This window comes from Oryzias latipes, chromosome 13 (assembly GCF_002234675.1).
Source record: "Oryzias latipes chromosome 13, ASM223467v1".
NCBI classification, from domain to species: Eukaryota; Metazoa; Chordata; class Actinopteri; order Beloniformes; family Adrianichthyidae; genus Oryzias; species Oryzias latipes.
Window position 1 is genome coordinate 12,559,622 of NC_019871.2, and position 26,737 is coordinate 12,586,358.

General features: G+C 39.3%; 4 protein-coding genes and 1 pseudogene across 4 annotated transcripts; 4 read left to right on the plus strand and 1 right to left on the minus strand.

Annotated features, from left to right (window-relative positions):
- Nucleotides 1-292: 292 nt before the first annotated feature.
- On the plus strand, nt 293-3,706 carry LOC110016203 (annotated as a pseudogene).
- A 3,029-nt stretch (nt 3,707-6,735) lies between these two features.
- On the plus strand, nt 6,736-13,343 carry LOC101172835 (extracellular calcium-sensing receptor-like). Its single transcript, XM_020708218.2, has 11 exons — nt 6,736-8,111; nt 8,232-8,664; nt 8,965-9,117; nt 9,193-9,393; nt 9,481-10,053; nt 10,131-10,261; nt 10,424-10,520; nt 10,602-10,725; nt 10,873-11,345; nt 11,417-11,497; nt 12,966-13,343. The coding sequence occupies exons 1-11, from the start codon at nt 7,768-7,770 to the stop codon at nt 13,320-13,322; spliced, it is 2,967 nt and encodes a 988-aa protein (XP_020563877.1). The 5' UTR covers nt 6,736-7,767; the 3' UTR covers nt 13,323-13,343.
- Nucleotides 13,344-14,952: 1,609 nt separating this feature from the next.
- Nucleotides 14,953-20,398, minus strand: LOC101173081 (extracellular calcium-sensing receptor-like). The gene is made up of 9 exons (XM_020708216.2): nt 20,334-20,398; nt 19,703-19,991; nt 19,515-19,601; nt 19,136-19,327; nt 18,403-18,672; nt 18,139-18,342; nt 17,834-18,058; nt 16,558-16,681; nt 14,953-16,459 (listed from the first exon to the last, which is right to left on the minus strand). The coding sequence occupies exons 1-9, from the start codon at nt 20,381-20,383 to the stop codon at nt 15,561-15,563; spliced, it is 2,340 nt and encodes a 779-aa protein (XP_020563875.1). The 5' UTR covers nt 20,384-20,398; the 3' UTR covers nt 14,953-15,560.
- Nucleotides 20,399-23,571: 3,173 nt separating this feature from the next.
- LOC110016204 (extracellular calcium-sensing receptor-like) lies at nt 23,572-24,759 on the plus strand. The gene has a single exon (XM_020708217.2). It carries the CDS (start codon nt 23,600-23,602, stop codon nt 24,185-24,187), a length of 588 nt encoding a protein of 195 aa, XP_020563876.1. The 5' UTR covers nt 23,572-23,599; the 3' UTR covers nt 24,188-24,759.
- On the plus strand, nt 24,361-26,437 carry LOC101170608 (vomeronasal type-2 receptor 26-like). The gene is made up of 5 exons (XM_023961845.1): nt 24,361-24,489; nt 24,995-25,118; nt 25,301-25,773; nt 25,857-26,253; nt 26,430-26,437. Exons 1-5 carry the CDS (start codon nt 24,361-24,363, stop codon nt 26,435-26,437), a joined length of 1,131 nt encoding a protein of 376 aa, XP_023817613.1.
- The last annotated feature ends 300 nt before the right edge of the window (nt 26,438-26,737 follow it).

Consider the following 26,737-nt stretch of genomic DNA (forward strand, 5'->3'; position numbering starts at 1 on the left):
TTACCTGCATTCTCGATGGATGGCGACTTTGTTATAGGTGGTGTGTTTTCTATTCACTATACCATGTACACAGAGATTCATATTCATGCAACAATGCCCGACCCACCAAAATGTATAGGAAGGTTAGTAAGAGTTTGAAGGACAACTAACATATCACTAGAAATTAAATCTTTTACAATGTTTTGTCTTTTGCAGTTCAGCTGATAAGATTTAAAAATATCATTTGTATTATTTTTGGTAAAAGTTGTGTCCTTTTTTTTTCACTTTCAGCATAAATGCTCGTGAACTGCGTTTCTCTCGTACAATGATCTTTGCCATTGAGGAGATTAACAACAGCACAGAGCTGCTGCCTGGTATCAGGCTTGGTTATCAGATCCATGACTCATGCGCTGCAGTGCCTGTGGCCATGCAAGCTGCTTTTCAGCTCTCCAACAGCGGGGATAAAGTCTTCTACAAAGATAGTAATTGCTCTCAGTCTGGCATGATGGCGGCTGTTGTTGCTGAATCTGGATCCACACCATCCATCAGCATTTCTCGGATCATTGGACCCTTCAACATTCCCCAAGTAAGTGCTTCATTCAATTTTTACAAAGTATTTTATAAAGTAATTGGACACTTGTGAATTACATTTTTATATTTTTCTTTAGGTCAGCCACTTTGCCACATGTGCTTGTCTGTCTGATAAGCAGCAGTATCCAAATTTCTTCAGAACAGTTCCCAGTGATGCATTTCAGTCTGTAGCGCTGGCCAAGCTGGTGAAACACTTTGGGTGGACTTGGATAGGTGCTATCTGCTCTGATTCAGACTATGGCAATAACGGGATGGCCTCTTTTCTTCAAGCAGCTCAAAAGGAGGGGATTTGTGTGGAGTTTTCTGAATCTTTTCATCGGACGCAGCCTCATAAAATCCAAAAAGTGGCAGATTTTATCCGCAGGTAATGTAATGTTGTGTTGCTTCGGAAAGTTGCAAATTTTGTCATTTACGTCTATGTTTCCCCTGAATTTAAACCTGATAAAAAAACACAAAAAAGGATATAACATAAAGATTTTATTGATTAAAAATGCATTCATTATGTTCTTAGGTCAACAGCTAAGGTTATTGTTGCCTTTACTTCCACTGGAGAAATGAAAGTCTTGTTGGAAGAACTTGCCGCAAAACCTTCACCATCTCGTCAGTGGATAGGCAGTGAGTCCTGGATAACAGACACAAATTTGCAAAAGTTCACTTTCTGTGAGGGGGCCATTGGATTTGCTATTCCAAAATCTGACATCCCAGGCTTGAGAGATTTTCTGCTGGATCTCTCTCTTTCTGAAGTGGCAGCATCCCCAGTGCTGACTGAGTTTTGGGAGGAGACATTTAGATGCAGACTGAGAAAAGGTGAGTGTTTTTTTTTTTTTTTTTTTGAGGAGAGACCTGTATTATTTTGGTTATGTTGCATCGATATGATAGAAAAATGTATGCATGTGGTAGCATACAGTACAGGTCATGCGTGATGGAGTGATGGTTTGACTGTGGCAGTGACAGGGAATGGTATGGTTTTTTTTTTGTTGTTTCTTTTTGTTTTCTTTACTTAGTTTTATTATAAACACTTCTTGTAGTTATTTGTCTTTCAGACTAACAGAACTCTGTAATTGTGTTTGTATAATGTAAAACTCAATAAAAATACTGGGTTTAAAAAAGAAAAATGTATTTTAGTAAAAGTCTTCGTAAAATGTTAACATGGTTAAATATTTGTTTTTAATACATATGAATAGCAAAAAAGAGAAGTAGTAAGGAAATAATCATGAAGATATCTGTTCATGTTCATTAAATCCAATATTTTCCTGTTTTTTTTTAGATGTTAATACAGAGCAACGTGTTTGCAATGGAAGTGAAGACCTACAAAAGGTTCCAAATGCATTTATCCCATCTTCTCCACTGAGAATTACTACAATGGTGTATAAAGCTGTTTATGCAATAGCACATGCTATTCACAGTGTTGTGTGTGTGAAAGAAAATGTAACAGCCCAGTGTGACAAACATTTGATGTTGGAATCCAAGCAGGTCAGCTGAGATATTGTCTTAGTTTGCATAATTTTGAAAAAAATAAAACTAATAATATATAAGATTTTTATTGATGTTTACTTAGATTTTTTTTTCTACCATTTTTTTCCCTGTCTTTTGTAGGTTTTAGATGCTCTAAAGAAAGTAAATTTAACCCAGAATGGCTATCCTGTGTCGTTTGATGCTAATGGAGATCCTGTGGCTGTTTATGAGCTGGTCAACTGGCAGAAGGGTGAAAGTGGAAATATTGAATTGGTAACAGTAGGATTCTATGATGCGTCCCTGCCAAAATACAAAGAATTCTATATTAACAAAAATCTAACCTGGGTGGACGGTATACAACAAGTAGGCAGTCTGATGAGAATTCTCTTTTAAAATAACTTGATATCGCAAGTTGTGAAATATACTCATTTGTTTTGCTGTTGCCTTTGTGAAAGGTGCCAGTGTCAGTGTGTACTGATAGCTGTCCTCCGGGAACTCACAAAGTGCTGCAGAAAGGAAAACCCATCTGTTGCTATGATTGCATACCATGTCCTGAAGGAGAGATAAGCAACACTACAGGTAAGATCCTCCATTTTCAATGCCGATTTTTGTCACATTTCTGACACTTAGAAACTGACCTGTACTGTCTGTGTTTTTCTAGATTCCTCTGATTGTTTCCCGTGTCCCATAGAATTCTGGCCAAATCCAGAAAAGGACTCATGTCATCCCAAACCAGTAGAATTCCTTTCCATTGATGAGACTCTGACTATCATCTTGGCTGTCGTCTCTGTTGGTGGAGCATGTCTTTCCATCTTAACAGCAGCGGTGTTTTTCCATCACAGAACAACCCCAATAGTACGGGCCAACAACTCAGAGCTGAGCTTCCTGCTGCTCTTCTCCCTGACTCTGTGTTTTTTATGTTCCTTAACTTTCATAGGGGCTCCCACTGAGTGGTCTTGTATGCTGCGTCACTCAGCTTTTGGCATCACCTTTGTTCTTTGTATCTCCTGTGTGCTTGGAAAAACCATAGTGGTCTTGATGGCCTTTAAAGCTACACTGCCAGGTAGCAATGTCATCAAATGGTTTGGTCCTCTACAACAAAGACTGACTGTAGTGTTCTTTACATTTGTTCAAGTGTTAATCTGCATCGTTTGGCTTGTGTTGAGGCCTCCATTTCCAATGAAAAATTTTTCCACGTACAAAGAAAGGATCATCCTGGAGTGTGCTTTGGGTTCTGCCATTGGGTTCTGGGCTGTCTTGGGTTACATCGGCCTTCTGGCTGTGTTCTGCTTTGTGTTAGCTGTGCTGGCTCGGAAACTGCCGGACAACTTTAATGAAGCCAAGCTGATAACATTTAGCATGTTGATTTTCTGTGCAGTCTGGCTGAGCTTCATCCCAGCTTATGTCAGCTCTCCTGGCAAATTCACAGTAGCTGTGGAGATATTTGCTATTCTGGCCTCCAGTTTTGGACTAATAATGTGTATATTTGCTCCAAAGTGTTTTATCATACTGTGTCAACCTGAGAAGAACACCAAAAAATATTTAATGAACAAAAATTAATTCTTTAGAATACATTTTATTTGCAAAAAATGCTTGTCAATGTTTAAAGCAATGCGTCACACATCTCTTTTGGAAATAACACATTATTTGCTTAATTGTAAATAAAGATAAATGTGACTTTGTTAAGTGTTTTTAAGATTTTTTTGACATTGGTCAATATTTTTGCCAGGAGGAGCTTGTGTGTACACTGTTGGATTTGTTGTCAAGTAAAGTGATTGGGATATTAGATGTGCTACATTTATGACTGTTAAGTATTGACAAATAAGATTGTGGTAGAGTTGCTACCGCATTTTTAAAACACTCCCAATTTTTTTATTTCCTTTTTTAAACTTGCACTGTCTGGCACCTGAGCTACCAGATTAGATATGTAGACCTCTTGTGTTGGACGGATGTTACTAGAAGGTTATCAATCTTGACACATGAGGTGTGAATTTGTAAAAACCCTCTTTGCAATTGAGACTATACACTATAGACTAGACCAGGGGTCGGGAACCTTTTTGGCCAAGAGAGCCATAAATGCCACATATTTTGAAATGTAATTTCGAAAGAGCCATACAATTATGTAGTGTCCCTTTCCCACACTGAGGCACGGAGACTTAACCTCTTTTAAAGTTCTTTATTCCGATTACTGCAGACCGCAACAAACGCCGTTCAATTAATTCAGCAACCCCTGAATCTCTCCCGCCGACACGAGAGCGCTTCTCCCAACTTTATATTCCCCTGCTCCCGCTGCAGCCCTCCCATTTCCCTTATTCGGCCCATAGCTGAACCCCATTGGTCCAAACTACCTAACAACAGGCTGAGCGACAGAACTGAGGGCCAATCAGATCTCTGCTTGATCGATGCGTTCAATGAACTCCAGAACTTTTAACGCGGCCCAACAGCCATCCAACTCAGTCCGCGACAATTTGTTTAAAACTAAATATACAAATGAATGTGTGCATTTGATTTAATTTCAACATTTTTAAAGTACAATAAGTCTGTGGATTCTTTTTTAATAACATTGTTATTCTGTTGCTAATAAATGATGAGTATTTCTCGTGGTAGTTTTGCTGATGGTCTAGTCCGGTTGATACGTGGTGAGTTTCTGCTTCACGCAGGCGTTGAGACTTTAACGTGATCTTAGGTCTGAATGTTCTGTAGATGTGACAAAGACTGCTCACATGCAGACGGGGAGCCAAACACACACTCACACGCTGCAGTGAGTGACGGGAAGCGGGTTTTACGTTTTTACAATCCCTGCGCGATTCACCTGCTGCCTGTCCCCACAACACCTCAGCCCCACCCTCTGCTTTCTCCCTCACACATCCCGTCCCCGCATCTGCGCGCTCTTTCTCAGAGACGGGAGCGCGTAGTTTTAGGCACGGCAATTCACAGGTTTCCAGCTGGTACAAACTCTGTGAAATAATAGATAATAGTAACTGATAGCGCTGGCGCAGATTTCTCTCTCTAAGCACTGCTACTACTACGCGCCTCTGACATCGCATCGCGCCCGAGAAGGACTGGTCTAATGAAAAAAAAAACTATAATTAAAGATTTGTCTGCGAGCCACATGTGACCATCAAAAGAGCCATATATGGCTCGCGAGCCAAAGGTTCCCGACCCCTGGACTAGACTATACAGTATGGTAATTATGTATGCATTTCTTGTTGGACCGGATGGAAAACACAGGAGAAGAGAGCGTGATATAAGAGTTGGTAAATAATAGTATCAAAGAAAGGGGAGAAGATGGTTGACGGAATTTGAGAATGATTAACAATTAGGAGGGGTTAGAATTGCAATGCAACACGTTGATGGAGATTTATAACTATTGAGGTCAAAAGGCTAGGACCCCTCCAAAGACACAGTCAAATATTACGAAAAACTATAGCACACACTCATAACAAAAAGCATGTATCATCACGTCATGTATACTATCTGTGCAAAGATGAGAGGGGGGATGCCTGGTAAAGCTCAGACCAAGACCCCCGCCGAAGGCAAGGCAGCAGTGGCAGGTAGGGCCCCTCAGGAACCTGCATGGAATAGGAGATCAAGGAAATCTGCCTATGGGGCAACCCAACATGGGCCACCAAGATAGGAATGAACACCACTGGGGAATCACAGTACCAAAGAGCAGGAGCTGGAGCCCCAGCCCAGCCAGAAAACGGCCGTCCAGTCGCACCAGGGGGCCTATCATAAGGCCCCATTCGCCTGACCAGCCTATGGAAGTTCTGAGCATCCCCCCATCACAAACCAGGACCCCCCCTAAAAAGACCTGTCTTACGCTCCAGACAACAACCCACTTGCCCTACCCGAAGTCCAGTAGAGAGAAAGGCAGGGGCCACTGCTCTCCACACAAGATGGCACCCAAGAGAGGTGAGGGTCCCTGACGAGCCCTGTAAGCATGGGCCAACTAGGCTCCCCACTGTTGGGAATTTTGAAGAGGCCCAGCACCCGCAGGCAAGGGCCAGAACAGCACCACAGGGACACGGTCACCCCCACGCTCCGATGTGATGTGATCCCCAGATTATGGCCTAGCCACAGAACTCGGCAATCCCTCTCCCTGCTGGAAGCTGGGCACTTATATTTTACTGTAGTGTTTTTTTCATTTGTTCAAGTATTAATTTTCATCATTTGGCTTGTGTTGAGGCCTCCATTTCCAATGAAAAATTTTTCCACGTACAAAGAAAGGATCATCCTGGAGTGTGCTTTGGGTTCTGCCATTGGGTTCTGGGCTGTGTTGGGTTACATCGGCCTTCTGGCTGTGTTTTGCTTTGTGTTAGCTGTGCTGGCTCGGAAACTGCCGGACAACTTTAATGAAGCCAAGCTGATAACTTTTAGCATGTTGATTTTCTGTGCAGTCTGGCTGAACTACGTAGCAGCTTATGTCAGCTCCCCTGGCAAATTCACAGTAGCTGTGGAGATATTTGCTATTCTGGCCTCCAGTTTTGGACTAATAATGTGTATATTTGCTCCAAAGTGTTTCATCATACTGTCAGCCTGAGAAAAACACCCAAAAATATTTAATGAACAAAAAACTAATTTTTACTTTGCTTTTGTGTTTAAATCACATTGATTGTGTTGCAAATACATAAAATATGTTTTCATGTCTTTAAAGATTTTTGACATTGAAATAAAAATATAACTGGAGCTAAAATAACACTTGAAAAGTCTGATCTGTCGTGTTTGTTTGTTTTTTTAAATAAAATGTTCTGACTCAAAAGTCACAAAGTAAGAACATTTAACTGACCTTACAAAATAGTAGCACCCCATAGCAGTATGGGGTGTTGTACTTTAGGGTCGAACAGGAATGTTAATATTCAGGACGTGCTAAGTAACTTGTCTTTTACTAACATCCTCGTTAACAGTTACTTTATATCAAAAGGCTACATGCTATGCATTCCATCATGCATTACACATATCCGATAATGCATCTCGACCAATTAGCGTGTCACTGTAACTGAGGTGCATTCAAATACAACAGGATACTTGTATGTAAGAATATTATTTTGTTGGAACCAATTTGTTATTTCGTCGGAATGAAAAGTTATTTTGTGGGATTTAATTATTATTATTTTTACCCATGTCAGGTCACAGACTCTGTAATTGAAAGCCCTAACTGTGCTGAAATTTGTTTTAATAAACAAAATATGTCAAATCAAAATTAATATGCATGGAACATATGTCCCACAACAAAAAACATAATAAAGAAAAACACAGAGGTGAGTGCTGAAGACTATAACAGACACAGTGTTATAGTGTGTACATCCTGGGCTATACGCTCATTCACGACAGCAAAGCCCGGTGTGAACGTAGCATTCAGATGCAACCAGTTTATTGCCAGTATGAGCAACTTAAACTTTCCATTTGAGTTCTTTTCTTGATCTTTTTTTTTTTTTAAATTGGATGTAAGCAAGAACACTGGCTTATTATTTTAAGTTTCCAGTTGTGTTTAAGACACATGTTTTCTGGTGCTTGCTGTGAATTATGGTATTCAAAGCACCCTATACTGTAAATCCCCTTTTTAGTTTTTTACAACTAATGTCACTTCCTTTCCTTGTTTTGAACGTGATTGGTTTAACTTGCGATGACTCACATGACCAATGAAATTACACATCCACACAGCTTTTAATGTGCGGTTCGTTTTCCTGTTGAAGGCGACATTGGCAATTTATTACAAAGCACAGTCTTCATAGGGTCAGGATGGAAAATCGGCCGCTAGTTTTTAAGACTTCTTGTTTACTGCATGTTTTTGTGGGCAGCGTCTTTGTTACTGGGTTAGTAGGCTGTTCCAATTCTATAAAGGAACTACAAACACTGATTATCAGAGAAACGGCAGAGACGAGACAAGAGGTCATACATTTCAGAGTGGCAGGGGTTGGGGTTGATTCTGATGCATCTCAGTGTGTGACATTAGGAGACAGTCATCCTGTGGTTTTGCAGTCAGAAGGAGATGTTATCGTTGGAGGGCTTTTCCCTTTGCATTATGAGGCTTCTGAGCCAGAGCACACCTACCACAGCAAACCCCCAACCACACCTTGCACAGGGTAAGTATTCAAGCCGACACCTACTGTATGGAGATTGTGTGTATATTATTCATAGATTACATCAGCCTTTTATAAATGTAATTAAAAAAAATAAAGAACCATATCCTTAATGCATTGCAGGTTTGATCAGAGAGCCTTCCGGTGGCTGATGACTATGGTGTTTGCTGTGGAAGAAATCAACCACAGCTCAGTCTTGTTGCCAGGTGTGACACTTGGCTACCGGATCACAGACAGCTGTGATAACGTCCACAACAGCCTGAGAGCCCTTTTCCCTTTAATCAGTTCATCCATTCCTTTGACAAATCAGCTAAGAAAAAGAGAAGCCACTGAAAATACTTCAACAATTTTTTTTGAGCGTGTACAGTCTGTTGAAGTCACCACTGCAAAAGCAGGGAATGTGACAACATATAGCAAAGAACAGGAGTTTAGAACAACATGGTCTGAAACCAATGCATGTCTGTCTGGTTCCCCTGTTTCTGCTGTGATCGGTCTTGCTTCCTCCTCTCCAACAAGAGCTGTAGCTCAAGCTCTTGGCCCTTTCAGCATTCCACTGGTAAGAATCGCACAAATTATTCAAACTAAAGATTTTATTATTTGCATTTGATTTGGTTGGGAATTTTATTCCAAACGTGTGAAAAACAACTCCTTAAAAGAGGAAAAAAACAAGAAAAAAAAGAAAAAGTAAGAAAATCTGATAAAATAAATCTTTACTTTCACAGTCATTTGGATTTAGAAAACAGAGGCCAAAGCTTCCATTTTTTATGCTGTTATTCTACATTTCAATATTTAATATTTCTTTATACAGTTAGTTAGAGACCCTGTTTATTATATAATGACATTTTTGTCCTTTCAGGTGAGTTATTTTGCCACTTGTACCTGTCTCACTGACAAGCGCATGTACCCGTCATTTCTGCGAACCGTGCCGAGTGACATCTTTCAAGTCAGGGGTCTCGTGCAACTCGTCACATTCTTAGGCTGGCGTTGGGTGGGCACAATAGGAACCACGGTCAGCTAAAGCTTTTAAACTATGATTTATATGTATAAACCTTTTTTAATGACAAACTTTTTGTTTTCCTTGCAGGATGACTACAGTCAGTATGGGATCCAATCATTTTCTGCTCAGTTTCAAAAACAAGGGGGTTGTGTGGCATTTCACCTCACCATTCCAAAATCTCCCACTTTGGCTGAAATACAAGAAATGGCAGACAGAGTGCAGAGATCAGCTGCTCGGGTTGTGGTGGTTTTTGCCACAGAGGGACAACTCCTGGATCTGTATTTTGAAGTATGTGTCTCAGCTGATTTGACCACACAGAATGGCAGTTGAACATTTGTGGAAGCTAGAATAACTTATTTATACTTATCTTTTCAGCTTGTTCAGAGAAACGTTACACATCTGCAGTGGGTTGCCAGCGAAGCGTGGGTCACCGCTGCCCTTCTGACACTACCGCACTTCCACTCTCTTCTAGAAGGAACATTGGGCTTCTCTTTCCCTGGTGTCAACATCCCCAGTTTAGAAAATTTCCTTCTGAACATTCACCCCTCTGCTGAACCAGGAATGGAATTTATCAACATGTTCTGGGAAGATCAGTTTGGTTGTAAACTTCACTTTGAAGAAGATGGATCCATAAAAAATGTAGGAGATGTCAACTTAAGGGGTTTAAATGCATTTGGTTCTAATCCAGAAATCCAAAATGCTTCTTCTGCGGAACAGGAAAGCTTTTTTAACAGGGACAGCTTTGCAGAAACACCGTTTTGTACAGGTTTTGAGAATCTGAGTCTCACTGGGAGCAGTTATACTGATGTATCCCGAGTCAGAATATCCTATAACGTGTACAAAGCAGTATACGCCATTGCCCACGCTTTACATGCTTTACTGAACTGTGATTCTGCAGAACAAAACGAGAAAAGCTGCGATAAACACAAACAATTTACCTCTGAGCAGGTATATGTCACCATTATTCTACTTATAAGATAATTTTATCAGGATGTATGTTAAGACATTTTTTATGTCTTTCACAGTTGCTGTCTCATCTGAAGTTAGTGAATTTCACTAACAAATTTGGGGAGAAAGTATGCTTTGACTCCAATGGAGAGCCTGTTCCTCTTTATGACATAATTAACTGGCAGAAGGACAAACATGGCAAAATGAGGTCAAATTTTGAATATATTTTAACATTTTTCTAGTACTATTAAAGTTCAGAATCAAACAATTTATTTTACATGTATTCATGTATGTGGACATGTTTAGTTGCACTGTTAAACAAAACCAAAAAAAAACATCAGTCTGACAAGACTTCTTTTGGTGCACTCAGATTTGTTACAGTGGGAAGTTATGATGGCTCAGTTCCACTGGGACGACAGCTGCAATTAAACCAGAGCAACATTATATGGACAGAAGGACATACAGAGGTACGTTTGAATTATTTTATAATTTGCATCACAATACATTTTGTCAGGTTTTCAGATTCCACACTTTTCCTTACTGTTCAGGTGCCCGTGTCTTTGTGCAGTGAACCATGCCCCCCAGGCAACAGGCAGGCTAGGCGTAAAGGCGAGCCCCAATGTTGCTTCGATTGTTTTCCCTGTGCAGATGGAGAGATCAGTAATGAGACAGGTAACATGTACTAGCTTCAATTTTTCAAGATGTTTTCTCTAAAAAATCCAGTGACAGTTAGAAGTCTTCAAGTGTAAAATATGTAATAATGTCAATGGAATTACAAAGTTTTTGAGCATCCATTTACAGTTTGTTTGTCCCTCTCAGGTTCCGCTGAGTGCATAAAATGTCCCGAGTCCTACTGGTCAGATGAGAAAAAGGTGAAGTGTGTTGCAGGGATTGAAGAGTTCCTGTCTTTCAAGGACTCCATGGGTATCATCTTAGTGGCCCTCACTCTGTTGGGTGTCGTTCTGACAGCAGTCATCATCGTCATCTTTCACCGTTTCCGTACAACTCCAATTGTCAAGGCTAATAACTCAGAGATAAGTTTCTTGCTTTTGCTGTCACTCAAGCTCTGTTTCCTGTGTTCCCTGGTGTTCATCGGCCAGCCATCTGTGTGGACATGCAGGATCCGCCAAACAGCCTTTGGGATCAGCTTTGTCATTTGTCTGTCTTGCCTCCTTGTTAAGACTATTGTGGTCCTCCTGGCTTTTCAGACTAAACTGCCTGGCTCTAGAGCTTTGAAGCTGTTTGGTCCTTCTCAGCAAAGAATCATGATTGTCTTCACTACAGCTCCTCAGGTGAGGGGAGCTACCACTGACTCAATTCCTTTTTTTCTAAAGAAGCTTTAGTGTTTCTGTTTGACCCTCAGGTTTGTCTCTGTGCTGGCTGGTTGTTGTGGGCACCCCCTTTCCCATTTAGGAACTCAGCTTATCAAGCTTCAACTAGAAAAGTAAGACCAAAGTGTATTCATTGTTGATTGAAAACATACAGGTACATCTAAGAAAAATTAAATACTGACAAAGAGTAAAATATTTTTTTATCATTTACAGAAAAGTATATTGAGCAACATATATTAATACTTTAGATCTTTTAATTCTGATGATTATGGCCTAAAGACAATGAAAATGTAAAATTAAGTGTCTTAGAAAGTTAAAATTTCACATGGAATCAGTCAGAAGGGTGGGTTTTCAGTACAAGATGATGGCCTTTGGAAACTCTTCATTTTGATGCCCTCAGTTGTGTCTTTAGTGTCTTTTTACATGTTACTGTGGATTTTTTCTGAAATTGGACATAGATAAAGAAAATTACGCTTACATTTGCATTTATGAGTATTTTTTTTAAATGCATCCACTTATAGACAAATAGATCCATTTTTTCCATCGTCTGAGCTAGAATCTGGCTCAAGACTGTACTGCTGGATAGCGCCGATTTTGATCGCCAGTTTTGTTGCGCCAGTTTTGTTAAGTTGGGGGTGTGAGGGACTTTAAGTTGGCAGGAGAACACACAAATAGAGAGCTATCAGAGTTCTAATGAACTACTTCTACTCTGCAAAAACTATGTCCTAGAAAACAACACAGTTTTTTTGGCTAGAAATAGCATTATCATAATTAAAACATTGCAGAGAACACGTTTAAAAGACAGTGAGATTGGGTTTTTTAATAAGTGTTAGCATTAATGTGAGGTGGTCTTGTGGCAATCAGCCTGTGGCTTTACGTAGATGTTATGGAAGCCCAGGCTGCTTTGATAGCTCAGGTCATCTGCACTGTTGGGTCTGGTTTCTCTCATCTCCATCCTGAAGACTTTTCAAATTCTCTGAAAGGTTTATTGTCAGATGTTTGCTGGCCACTCAAGCACGGTAGCAGGGTCACTGAACCAGCCTTTGGTATCTTTTTGGTACCTTTGCCGATGTGGGCAGTTGGAAAAATAAAGCCAGCATGTCCCAGAGAATTTAATTACGAGACATCAAAATGTGGGTATTCATCACCGAAAGACAAGGAAAAGGCCATAATCCTGCTTACTTTTCAACGTGCCCTGCTCTGACATGTTCTGGTTGGCTAAACTCTCCTGATCCAGGTAATCAACCATGAGTTGGACAATGATATCTTGAATGCACGTTGATGTGCTTGCCCTTGAGGCCTGCGGTTCCCAACCCCAACTGTAATGCATGATCATCAAAAAACAATGACATGAGTATTACTTTTTATGACCAATAATAACAACACATTAATTATATAATTTAGCCTTTTTCAAGTAAAATTTTGTTCAGTTTAACATTTTCTGTGCATGTGCATACACTCACAAACACACACTTAAAAAAATTATATATATGGTGTTTTTTTCATGAGCTTGTTTGTAAAAAATAAAAATGGAAAAAGCTCTAATAAAACCTTATCTCTTATTTTGCATGTTGCATTTAGATTGTTGTCGAGTGTAAAGAGCCATGGCCTCCTGGATTCTGCTTGGTCCTTGGTTACATCGGCTTGATTGCCTCAGTTTGTCTCCTGTTAGCGTTTCTTGGTCGAAAGCTACCAGATACCTTCAACGAGGCAAGACTCATCACCTTCAGCATGCTGATTTTCTCAGCAGTGTGGATTTCTTTCATTCCAGCTTATATCAGCTCTCCAGGGAAATTTTCTGTGGTCGTGGAAATATTTGCAATTTTAGCCTCCAGTTTTGGTCTGTTACTGTGCATTTTTGGGCCTAAATGTTACATCATTTTGCTACACCCAGAGAGAAACATTAAAAAATGTGTTCGTAGCAAAAACTCTAGATGATATCAGCTCTGCTCTTTCAATAGTGGATCTCAATGTTAGATAAAAGAATGTAAAGGTTCAAAAATTGAAATGCCTAAGTAAATGCTATATTAACACTATTTCACTGTCTTTATTTTTGAAATTGTACGCTAGATTACATGACACAATTAGTTAAGAGTTAATAAAGGCAAAGCAAATGTTAAAGTGGTAATTGAAAGGGGATCTGGAATTCTGAAACATCTATGACAGGCTTTAGAAGATAAATGTCTGTTTTAAAGCAATGCAAGCAAATTCTTTCTGGTTCCTGCTTCTGTGTGTGTGCACAATTCTGCAGTTCTTTGAATTATCACTAGAGGGTGGGTGGAGAAATGATTAAGGTTCTGTAAGAGGTCTGCAAACTTTACACAAGAATTCAAAACATCTAAAGCTTGATTCATAAAAAAATGTTGTCTTCAGCAAGATTTTGCATTTTATAGTTTTGCTTTAAACATTTTACATGCAATATTTGATGCAGATCCATTAGGTGCAACATTTCCTTTGAATCAATTGAGCAGAGAATGTTGAGGAAACGACTCACCCACGGCTGCTGACAGTAGACAAAACACTAATACTGTGTGTGTGCTAATATTTAAAGATGAAACATTTTTTACACATCATTTTCAGAACACAGAACAGCAACAACCTTACATACTTAACTATCACCAAAAACTTTAGTAGTCAACAGCTGATTCAACTTAGTTATCTCTCAAATTTTTGGCATTCAAGAGAAAGTGTGTTCTACCAACTCCTAATGTTATATGACTTTTTTAATTCAGATTTAGACATATATGGGGGTCAATGCACTTTAAACTAATTTGAACAGAAATGATATCAGATTATGACAGCTTTTTTCATAGCTCGAAGGTTTTATCATTTTATTACCAGCAATTTGGAGAGAGAGCCAGAAGGGCTGCAGCAGAACATCTGCAAGAAAGACTGCCCTGCAGAGAGAGCATGTACTTATCTTTGCTGGACATAAGAAAAGAAAGAAATGTAAATTTATAAATGTCAACATTTGTCTTTGGTCTTATTGCAGACTGTTTTTAAATGGATGATCATTTGCGACAACTCCTTAAAAATGCTGCACTCATTTCATTACTGAAGCAGCATTTATTAAGAACTTTTTTGAAGCCTGATTAATCTGATTCATTCAAGATTAAACATTTGTCTTGATGTATTCGCTTCCTTTTTTGTTGTTAAGCTGTGCACGTCAGTTCAAGTCCAAATATGAGTTTGCAAACTTGCAAATAGTTTTCTAACTTAATTTTACAGTTTAAAAGCATGATTTACAAGAAGAAACATTGTAGTGTGATGTGTGCCACAGAATGAATAGAAGTTTCAAACACTTTACTGTATCTGCCTCAATTGTTTGATTGAATATGGTGTATATGTCAAGACATTAAACTTAGAAATCACATTTTCAATGCAGTGTTCAGTAATCATGAAAGCGTGTAGAATGATTCATCAACTTGTTTATATAATTTTTTCCTTAAATTTTATTTATTTATTTAATGATTTTAACCAAACACAAAATGTAATTAATCACAAGTGCTCTGGTTAAAGAACAAACAAGCACATAAAAATGTTGACGATACACGGAGATCCTACATGTTACTACAAATGTTACTCTGAAAAAAGCTTAATATACACAGGAAAGAATTTGCTTGCTGGTCTGAAGATATCAGGCACAATCTGGCAAAATACAATATAATATTTTATTAAACAATTAGAATATGTTATCAGTTGAACTTTTATATGATTTTTAAATGTTTAAATTGACTCACAACCAAAACATGAAGAAAAAGAGTAAATAAGGTGGATATTGTGAGTTGCCTTTCTGCAAAACCTCTCTTGCTCAAAGTACACTCTCACAGTGCAGCAGTAATCTGCTTCAGAGTCATCGTATCCATGGCAACTACTGGCACCATTGCCATAGATATGATCTCTCAGAGCGACTCGAAACACCATTGACTGGTTTCAACATGGCGGTGCCTCACCATTGCTTCCTGATGTAGAGCTGGAGGTGAAACATTTTCTATGGGTGATGTCACATCTTGATTCGTCCATTGTTTTTACAATGTATGAGTGGTTGTGTGCTTCAATCCCTCTGTCATTCTGTTTCAGTGTTTCTGTTTCAAACTGGATTCTGTAAACTTTTAGCAACGTTTGCCAAGTTGCTATGACTTTCAAGCCTTATTAAAAACGATTGATTTTTATTTTTTATTTTTCCTTACCCATTAGATGTTGTTTTGTATTTTTTTCAGGCTTCAGTAAAATTATGTAACATTTTGGAGCAAACAGACAAAACAGCAAGCCAAAGCTGGAAGCTAAAATGGCGAATGACTCCACTGCATCTGCATAGATTCCAGGAGAACTTATATAAGCAGGAATGAATGCCAGCCAAACAGCACAGAAGATCAAAATGCTAAAAGTAATGAATTTGGCCTCATTAAAGTTACCAGGTAGTTTACGTGCCAGAAATGCAAGCACAAAGCAGAGGCATGCCTGGAGGCCAATGTATCCCAGAACACACCAGAAGGCCAGACTTGATCCCACGCTGCACTCCAATATAATCTTGGAACGTTCATATTTTGTGTTTCTGGATGGATAAGGGGAAGCATCAATGAGCCAGGCAGCACAGATTATCACCTGCACCATAGTGCAACTGAAAATAATAACCCTCTGATGCTTGGGCCCAAGCCACTTCATGATGTTGTCTCCCGGCCTGGTGGCAGTGAAAGCAGCCAGCACCACCAGAGTCTTTGCAAGGATGCAGGAAATGCAAAGTGAAAACGTGATGCTAAAGGCTGTGTGGCGAAGCATACAAGACCAACGTGTTGGCTCTCCAATAAAAACAAGTGAGCACAAAAAACAAAATGTCAGGGCAAACAAGATAAAGAAGCTTAATTCAGAGTTATTTACGCGGACCACGGCTGTGTTTCTGTGATGGAAGAAAACCAGAAAAACACCTATGGTGAGACAAGCTCCTACTACAGAGATCACTGTCAGAGCGATGCCCAAAGAGTCATAGGCCAAGAACTCCACTTTCTTAGGGATACAGATTGTTCTGTCTTCATTTGACCAGAAATCTTCAGGACAAAATATACATTCTACTGAATCTATAAGAAAAATAAGAAAGGAACATATGTAAACTTATTATAGTATATCGCGCAGAGACATTGGAAAAAAGCTTTAAGCTTTGACTTTTTAATCTTACTTGTCTCATTACTAATTTTGCCACTATCACATGGTATACAGTCAAAGCAGCAGATAGGCTCCCCACGACGGACAGCTTTCCTGGACCCTGGAGGGCAGCTGGCACTACATACAGACACTGGCACCTATGGAAGAACAGGAGAAAAGATAACCAGCAGCTTTACAGTCTCTAAAAGACAGGGTTAAGTTGCTTTTTTTGTCAACTAAAATGTCAAACTGCAGACACACTGGACATGTGACGCATGTTCAAGAACACGCTAAATGTGAGTTCCTGAATGTGCATTTGCGTGTTCTTTTACGTGTTCTACAAAAAAGAACAGTTCAATTCCCCTCTTGCACGCCCATGAGTCGAAGTGTCATTGGGCAACACACTGAACCCCACCTTGCCTCTGGTTGCAGGCTGGCACCAGTGTTCGGCAGCGGAGCCGCGGCCAGTGTGTGAATGTGTGTGTGACTGGGTGAATGGGACTGTGACTGTAAAGCGCTTTGGGCCTTGTAGGTAGAAAAGCGCTATATAAACATACACCATTTACCATTTACTGTTTACTAGAATTCCGGCAGGGCACAAACTGTAATAATTGATTTTTCCTCCATCATCACTTTTTCAAACGACTAGCACATCTTTGAATTAAAAGAGATGGCACCCATCTGTCACTACCAAATCTGAGTCCCTGATTGGTCAAAGTTCGACCTGGCGCAACTTGCAACACGTGTTCAATGGCTACGTGTATTTTACGTAAAGCCCAAAAATGGTCATGGAAACTTGTATAGCTACGCAAAAGCTTTAAACGTGGGAGCCCAAAATGCGCATTTACACACGTTTACATAGACTTTTTACTGTAAGTGGTTGCTTGAACACGTGTTGCCGAGGGTGGTGTGAATGAAGCTTTATACAAACTAGTGCTAAAATGTGTATTCTTTGTGTGTTCGATTAACTCTTGTAGAAAGAGTGACTACGTTACTGGATATTTGTGGGCTGTCAGTTTATAGATCCTAAAAGGTTCATGGAATGGAAGACAAGTACTTTAAATTTTAAAAGATAAAAAAACAGCAGAAGTTTTTCTTGATAGGTACTAGTTTTTCAATTACCTATACGAAGCCCATCAAGACGACTGTTGCTGTGAATTTGGCTTATACAAATAAAATTGAATTGAAAAAAAAAAGTTTAACACATCGGATCCAGTTTTTCCTGCCAACCTGACTCACCTCAATCTTAACCTACAGAACTTCAACAGCTGGTGTCTGATGAAGTTAAAAACACAGTGCGAGCAGCTTGCCTCTCTCTGATGCCCTGCCCACGTGAGCTTGTCTTCGTAGATCACCAGCTCTTCTCCAGCAGCCTTGGTTCCATCAAATAACCCTACATTGACAAACTCAATGTTCCCACTTGTGCCTTTCTGCCAGTTGATGATGTCATAGTAGGGTACAGAGTCCCCCTTCAGGTCAAAGTTGACCTCCTCCCCAGCAATATTAAACTTTACTTCTTCAATGTAATGCTGAAGCTTGAAAAAAATAAAAAAAGGTTGAATAAATACATACATGCTAAAGGCACAAGTGTTATGTTGATAATACTGGGACATACCTGCCATGGGAGCACGTTGTTGCTTTGAGCGCATGAGTTGTTTTCAAAAGGCCCCATCCCCGGCTTACACAAAAGAAGGTTATGAAGAGAATGGGCTACTGCATAAACTGCCTTGTAGACATTGTAAGCCACCCTTGGACTGGATGTGTTCATGTAGGCTGAGTGCTGGACTAATAGTATCTCCTGTCCTGTGCAGAGGGGCAACTGCGAGGCAGAGGGTGCATGTGGGCTACAACCGTATAAAGCCTCCCACAGCTCCTTCACCAGAGGATTATTTGGATAGTTTTCAGGGCTGACTGTCATCAGGTAGTCGCTGAGTCGCGAAATGTGTCCCCTTCTGATGCCGAATCCAATGGTGCCGCCCAAGAAAGGGTAATACTCACTTCCTGTGAACACTGACGCAGTGACCCAAGCTTCACTTGCCACCCACTGGATTCCAGTGATATTCTGGATCATGTAATCTCTTAGGAAAGGTGTCATTTCTCCTTCGGCTGAGAACACCACTACCACTTTTGCCAGGGAGCTTTTCATTACCTTTGACAAGGAGACATAAAGTGAAGTAAAGAGAAGTTCAATAAGGATGCAGCAAAAAAACTATTACAAATGCAGTATTTTTAATTTGATTATTTTTAGAAAAAAATGTGTAACAATAAGAAAAGCATAAAAAAAATCCAATCCCAATGAGAAAAGCATTTTAATGATCTCTCTAAACTATTGATATCTCTTCTTTGGAGAAAAACACAGGCGCCGACTTTTGACCACCGGTAAGAATGTGGGGTTCAGTGTCTTGCCCAATGACACTTCAACAAATGGGCGGGCAAGGCAGGAACCAAACTTGCGATCATCCCATCAGAGGTCTACCGCTCCACCTCTGCACTACTGCCGCCTATATATTGCATAATGATTATTATTGTGTTCTAAATTTATAAAAGCCACATGTGTAGTTTTTAATCCAAAGATAAAAAACAAACATGAAACTGGACTACTTTGACTCTACCTGCATAATCTCCAGAGCCTTCTGACGGTTGTAGAGCAGAGGGATCATTTCCTGGTACGCGACACACACTTTGGTACCCTTTAGTTCCCTCAGTAAACCCTGCAGAGCAAAGCGGCCATATTCATGGTCTCCCCGGACAACCCCCACCCATGTCCAGTTGAAGCGCACCAGCAGTTGAGCAATGGCTTTCACCTTTTCATCAAACAAATGAGATAGAATTCTTTAAAAATTTCAAAGCCTAATGATTAGGATCAGCTTAAAATATTTGACCAATCTAGTTGTCTTTAAATGACCCCAAAGGCTTTATTTTCAACTTTGCTTTATTTGTAGATGATGCATAAAGAAGACTAAAATGTTTATTTCAGCACAGAACTCTTACCTGATAGTCATCATTAGGAATTACTCTAAAAAAAGTTGGATAACTTCTTCTGTCAGTGAAACAAGCACATGAAGAAAAGTAACTAATCTGCAAAGAAGGACAAAAACAGCAACAAAATAACGAGGGTAAATACCAAATCAACATTTTGTGTATGGAAGAGGCATAGAGCATCTTTTTTTTAATATTACCATTGGGATTCTGAAGGGCTGCAGGATTCGTGAAACCACAATGGACTGTGCGGAGCCTGATTCTCCGATGACAGCGAGGAGCAGAGAAGCATCGCTGCATGTGGGAGATTCCTCCTCGCTTATCCCATTAAGCACAGCAACAGCAGCCCTTTGGCCAGTCAGTGGATATGCACATGAATCAAAGATTTTGTAGCCCAGAGTATAATTTGGCAATAACTGAGTACTTTGGTTTATCTCCTCGACTGCTAGTTTCATGGTGAGAGCCCAGCGGAAAGCCCTGGGATCAAACCTGTTCAGCAAATCAGCATAGCAAACACAAACATCAAACATGAATAAGCTTATATTGCCTAAATTACAGGTGTGAGGTTATTTACATTTCTGTGTTTAAACACAATGGTTGCATCATTTTTATTGTTGCATTTTAAATCCAAAATTAGTCTTTTTTTCATTTAAAAGGTAGCAAACAAAAAAACCAAAAGTATAATAAGCAGAAACAAAGCATCTTATGTGTGTAACAAGGATTCTTGCCTCCAAACCTGCTCTTGATTGTCACGAGTCAAAAATCTACTTCAATGGCTGAAATGTTTCAAACAACAAGTGCAATTGGAGAAAATGAGTCACCCATGCTCACCCGTTACACCTCACTGGTGGTGGCCTGTAGGTGCAGTTAAGGTCAGGCATTTCTTGGTTATAATGAAGGGGAAAGATCCCTCCAATGACATAATCACCATTGGCTGTGAAGGCTGGCTGGAAGCGGTTTTGCAGAGTACATGGTCTGACTGTGGAAGGAGCCGGAGAAGTGACGCTGAAACATTGAAAGTGTGTTAAAGTTAGGATATTGACAGAGTAAAATAAAGACAATGGAGTCAATGCAAACATGTTGAGAGGTGTCCTATAAAGGAGAGATGGTAAGGAATAGGTCCGTTTTTATAAAAAGCTTGGCTTCAATGTTAACTACAGCGAGCTTCTTGATTGGACATCAGAAACTCTGCCTACTTTATTCAAATGGATTGATTCAAAATGAACTCTGAGAAAAAAAGAACTGATAGAACATGTAGATAATTTAAATAAAAAAGATAAATGAAATTGAAGGAATAAGGATTCCTTTGGGATGAGAATAAACTTAGAAACTGTTTATTTTATTTTTCCCACCATAAGCTAGGAAAACTTTTTGATTTTTTTTGCTATATTGTTTGTTGACACTAACACTAATCTATTTCTTTGAATGAACACCCCCTTAAGAAAACAAACATACAAAAAGAATTGACTTCTTGGTTCTTCTGTTATTAGACACAGGTTATGTTTGACACATACCCGACATGTTTCGACTGACGCCTTCCGTCAGAGTTGTCCAAAAAGAATTAATGGGAAGGGAAATGTGGATTATCTGATATATATATGTATATATGTGTATGTATAGATAGATAGATAGATAGATAGATAGATAGATAGATAGATAGATAGATAGATAGATAGATAGATAGATAGATAGATAGATAGATAGATAGATAGATAGATAGATAGATAGATAGATAGATAGATAGATAGATAGATAGATAGATAGATAGATAGATAGATAGAGAAATTATTGACAATTTTGACATTTGTAGTTTTGTAGTTTTTTGGGGGTTTTCAGGCACCAGTGTAAAAGGCTGCATGGTGATGTTGTGGTTTACACTCTGGCTTTACAGTGAGAAGGCCCTGGTTCAAATCCTGGCTGGGTCTTTTCTTTGCGGATACGTTATTTAAGTGAAACTGCTTTTTCTTTGTGTTTTGATTTTTCCTTCCGCTGTCCAAAAACACGGTTCATATGTTAATTGGTATTTCTGAATTGCTCCTAGGTGTGAGTGTGTATGACTATGTGTCTCTGCAACAGACTGGTTTTCCCAGCAGTAGCTGGGTTGGCTTCAGCAGCTTTGTGAACCCAAAAAGGAAACATCAGGTTTTATAAATTGATGGATGGACAGTGTGAATGTTAACTGAAAGCACAGCCTAATAACCTAGGGCACCCTGTGGACACATAGTTCCACATTACCTCCTGGAAACTACCCAGTTTAACCTTTGGAGCATCAATGGAACATAATAAAAATATTTGGGACAAGTCAGTTTATGGTCTTCTTAAATTACTTGGAAATTACCGTTTTATAACTCTATTAAAATAATTTTCATTTTCTAGGTTTTATCTGTTTCTCACATTTGGTGTGTGTCTAATTTATGGTTGTTCATCGGCACTTTAGAAATACCAATTTAAAAAGATATTTGATCCCAGCTGGAGTCTTTCGGCATAGAAAATTTTTTTTGCCTGAGCATGCGTGTCACCTGTTGTGTAGTAGGCATTGCCCTGAGATTTGCATGTCAACTCGACTATATAATTCGGTTTTCTCCAGAAATCTGACAGTCATCTGCAAGTGTTCACAACTGCATCAAACATGGCGCTGCTGGCTGCAAATGTTCTTGCTTTTATTGGTCTTTTTACAGGACGTTTTTGCACAGCTGGTACACTGGATAGCTGTGTGTTTTTGGGAGAAAGGGAGGAATTGAGTCTGTATGAAGATGGAGACGTAGTGATAGGAGGATTGTTCCCTCTACATTTTAGTCCTGTGTCGTCTCCTCTGACATACAAAACAAAACCACCACCTAACTCATATAATTAGTGAGTTATAGATGACTGTTGTGATTTACTTAGACTTTTTTTTTATGTGTATGAGCGTGTATTAACTGTGCTCTGTTTCTCCACAGTTTCAGCTCTCGCGCCTTACGATGGATGCATACCATGAGTTTTGCAATCAAAGAAATCAACAAGCGCAATGACTTTCTGTCAAACATCACCTTGGGTTTTCACATTCGAGACAGCTGCGATGACATACCTGTGTCTTTGAAAGCAACCTTGCAGTTAGTGAATGGCCAGCCGGAGAGTAATCTCTCAACTGAGGGCGTTACAAGAAATTCGAGCATGGAAATAACAAATACTTTGGGCTGTGCCGCTGTGAACAGGAGGGTGTCCTCTGTAATCATAGGAGATGCTGGCTCTGGGGTGTCCATGGCTTTGTTAAGAAGCCTGGGTTCTTTCCATATTCCCCTGGTAAGATTTTTCGGCTGTCTTCTGTGTTGCATTTGGGTTTCTGATAGTTTAATTCCCAGCAATTTATAGGTATTCTGTCAGTGCAAATGCATCCTGGTTCTGTATGTAATCTGACACGTCTAATATTGAGGGGGTAAGCATCTTTTTAGCTTTTACAAGCTTTTTTTTATAAAGAACATATGCAACTTCCCCTTTTCAATTGCATGGGAAATTCTGCACCACTGAATGCTTTCAAAGACTAACAAAAAGGTTGTTAGCTGACATGTGATGCCTGTTTGAAACCTTTTCAGGATCCGCAGGGCTAAATATTAACTACCGTTCTGCTGTAACACTAGGTGAGCTATTTTGCATCCTGCAGCTGTCTGAGTAATCAAAAGGAGTTTCCCACCTTCATGCGCACAATGCCGAGTGATGCCTTCCAAATAAGAGCCTTGATTCAGCTGGTTAGGTATTTTGGCTGGACCTGGGTGGGAGTCATTGGTGTGGAGTCTGATTATGCCAGATTTGCTATCCAGCTTTTCCTTCAAGAATCTATGCATTATGGAGTGTGTGCTGCTTACACTAATTTCTACCCTGTAGAGCTTAACCAGCACGCTCTTGATGAGCTCCTTGATGTTATTCAGGTAATATTATTTCTGCACAGTCCTTATAGTCAGAAAGAAAAAAAAATATGATAGGTGTTTGCTCAAAAACTGTAATAAACTGACAGCATGTTATCTCCCAAACAATCTACTGTAAATGGAAGCTTGTTAAACCATAAAAACTTGGTCTACAATATAACTCTTTAATACGTTTTTTTTTTTTTTTGTATTTAGATGAAAACTTCAAAAGTGATTGTTAATTTTTCTGGGGAATCAGAAATGCAGGACATTCTGAGAGAGGTCCAGCGTCGAAATATAACAGGGCTTCAGTGGATTGCCAGTGAGGCCTGGGCCACTGCAAAATCTCTATGGGAAAAGTCTGGAAAGCTCCTTCAAGGAACATTAGGATTTGCCATCCAGAGAGCTGCTGTGATTCCGGGTTTGCACCAACATCTCACAAGTCTCTCACCGTTATCCATTCATAAAACTGCATTTTTGGACGAATTTTGGGAGGAAACGTTCAAATGTCGCCTAAATGACTCTATTAACACACATTACCATGGAGAAGATACCTACCATGACAGAAAGATGTGTAAAGGGACAGAGAAGTTTGATGATGTCTACTCTCCATATTTTGATGTAACACAACTGAGAGTGTCCTATAATGTCTACAAGGCGGTGTATCTGGTGGCTCATTCCTTGCAGGACATGAGTGATTGTAAAGATGGAAAAGGGCCTTTTCAGAACGGATCCTGTGCAAACCCAAAGAATTTCAAACCTTGGGAGGTGAAATCTGCTGTTACATTCATTAAAATGTTATGAAGCTATGAGCTTTAGATATGAAAATGAATGATTGGTGATTTGTGCTTGGATAACTTTCAATCTTTTTTTTCATCTTTTAGCTTCTCCACTATATGAAACGCACAAATTTTTCTGTTCTCGGAAAGGAAGTCAACTTTGATCAAAACGGTGACCCTATCGCATATTATGATCTCATGAACTGGCAGCAGATGTCTGATGGCTCTCTCAGTTTGGTGAAAGTAGGTTTCTACGACGCCTCTCTGCCCTCTGGACAAAACCTGGTCATAAATGACTCGATGATCCAGTGGCCTGTTGGAAAAAAGGTGTGTTCACATCAAAGTGGCTTGAGGCCATGTTCCCCTCTAAGGCTGCTCTATTCACTGTTTATTAATGGCTCAGTTAAATTGTTGCTAGAAGTTGCCAACATCATTAGATTTAGAAACATAAGGTATTACTTGGCATAATCTTAATCATCCACTGACCAAATTCATTCTTAACGCCAACATTACATACATTTATGTTTTATTAACACTTATGACCAGTTTTAGATGTGAGGAATTATTAGTATCATCTAAATTCTGAGTCTACAAAAATGAAAAAAAAAAAAAAAAGTTTTTCCTGTTGTTTTTACTTTTCATGACAATTTTTTTATACCACAGAATGATTCTATGTCATGAGTAAATGTACATATGTGAAATACTTTCATAATAACATTAAAATCAATTTTAATGTTAGAAATGTTTAAGTCCAATTGAAGCTATTTTCATTCTCTGCAACAAAAAAAGAAGGTTCAGTGTTATTCCTGAGGTGCAGAACTTTGCCCTCCAGGCTCTCCAGTCAGTTTGCAGTGAGAGCTGTCCTCCAGGTTTCCGTGTAGCCAGGAGAAAAGGGGAGCCGATCTGCTGTTACGACTGTATCCCCTGTGCTGAAGGAGAAATCAGTAATGCCACAGGTGTGGAAATATTCCTGTTTTGTACTAACCTCTGCTTTTAATGGAAACCTTGGGGACTATATATTCTATAAAAAAAACATTTTTTTTTAAAATTTGCCGTGTATTAGATACAGAATCCTTGAAGCAAGCAAAAACAAAAGGCCTTTGCTAACACTATAGTTTGATTTTCTCTACATTTTCAGATTCTCTCGAATGCTCACCCTGCTCAGAGGACACGTGGCCCAATGCTGCTCGAGATCTTTGCATCCCAAAGAGTGTTGAATTTTTGTCTTACTATGATGCTTTGGGTATTCTTCTGTGTACCACATCTGTCTTAGGAGCTTGTATGTCCTTTTTTGTGGTTATTGTATTTTTTAAATATAAAGACACACCCATAGTCCGGGCAAACAACATGGAACTCAGCTTTCTTCTTCTGGTATTTCTGGCTATCTGCTTCCTAGTGGGCTTGCTTTTTATCGGTGAGCCTTCAGACTGGCTTTGCCTCATCAAGTTTCCTGCATTTGGTATCAGTTTTGCCCTTTGCATATCGTGCCTTCTGGCAAAGACATCTGTGGTTCTCATGGCTTTTAGAGCCAGACTTCCAGGTAGTAATGTCATGAAATGGTTTGGGCCCAAGCAGCAAAGAGCAAGTGTTCTTCTTGGAACTGCTGTCCAGGTAAATTAAACTTTAAAGTTTAATAGTAAATGTGTTTTTAAGTCTCTAAAAATAATAATTGCTTTTTGTTTTCTTTTTTGAAGGTATTTGTCTGTCTGTCTTGGCTGCTCACCGCTCCCCCTCATGCCAATTATAACACAAACTACCACAGTTCCACAATCATCATCGAGTGTGTTACCGGTTCAGAAGTCGGCTTCTGGTGTGTTCTTGGATACATTGGTTTCCTCGCTTGCATGTGCCTTCTAATGGCCTTTTTGGCCCGGAAGCTGCCTGACAATTTCAATGAAGCCAAATTCATTACCTTCAGCATGTTAATATTCTTCGCTGTGTGGATAACTTTTATTCCTGTGTACATGAGCACAGTTGGAAAGTTTACTGTGGCTGTTCATGTCTTTGCAATTTTAGCCTCGACTCTTGGGCTTCTGCTTTGCATTTTTGCTCCTAAGTGTTACATCCTTTTGCTGAGACCAGATAAAAACTGCAAAAAAAAAAGTTTACAAAAGTAAAATGAAAATATACAATGACCTTACTTCAAGTTACACAAGAATACTTTGCCTTTTGTTGGTTCTTGTTGCCTTGTGTTGTAAAAAAATAAATAAAATAAACAGCATCCCAACAAGCTTCTCAATTTTAATGAGATTCTTTCTGTTCATTAGCCTACTGAGCTAATCATCCATGTTTTTTCAGCGCAACATATACATTCTGCATCAAAGAAATACTTAAATACATAAATTCAATAACTCTAAACTGATTTTAAAAGTCCCACATTTAAAAAAAATGTGCGGGTCTTAAAAGTTAAAGCCTACAATAAATACAATAAATAATGAATTTAAAAAAAAATGTTTTTTTTTTTTTTAAATAAAACCTGCTGTTAATTAACAAATCTCTATATTAAGTATAGATAAAAATATATAGCATGGGAGAATGCAAGTGTAAGGCAGTAGATCAAGATTTCTGGTTGCAA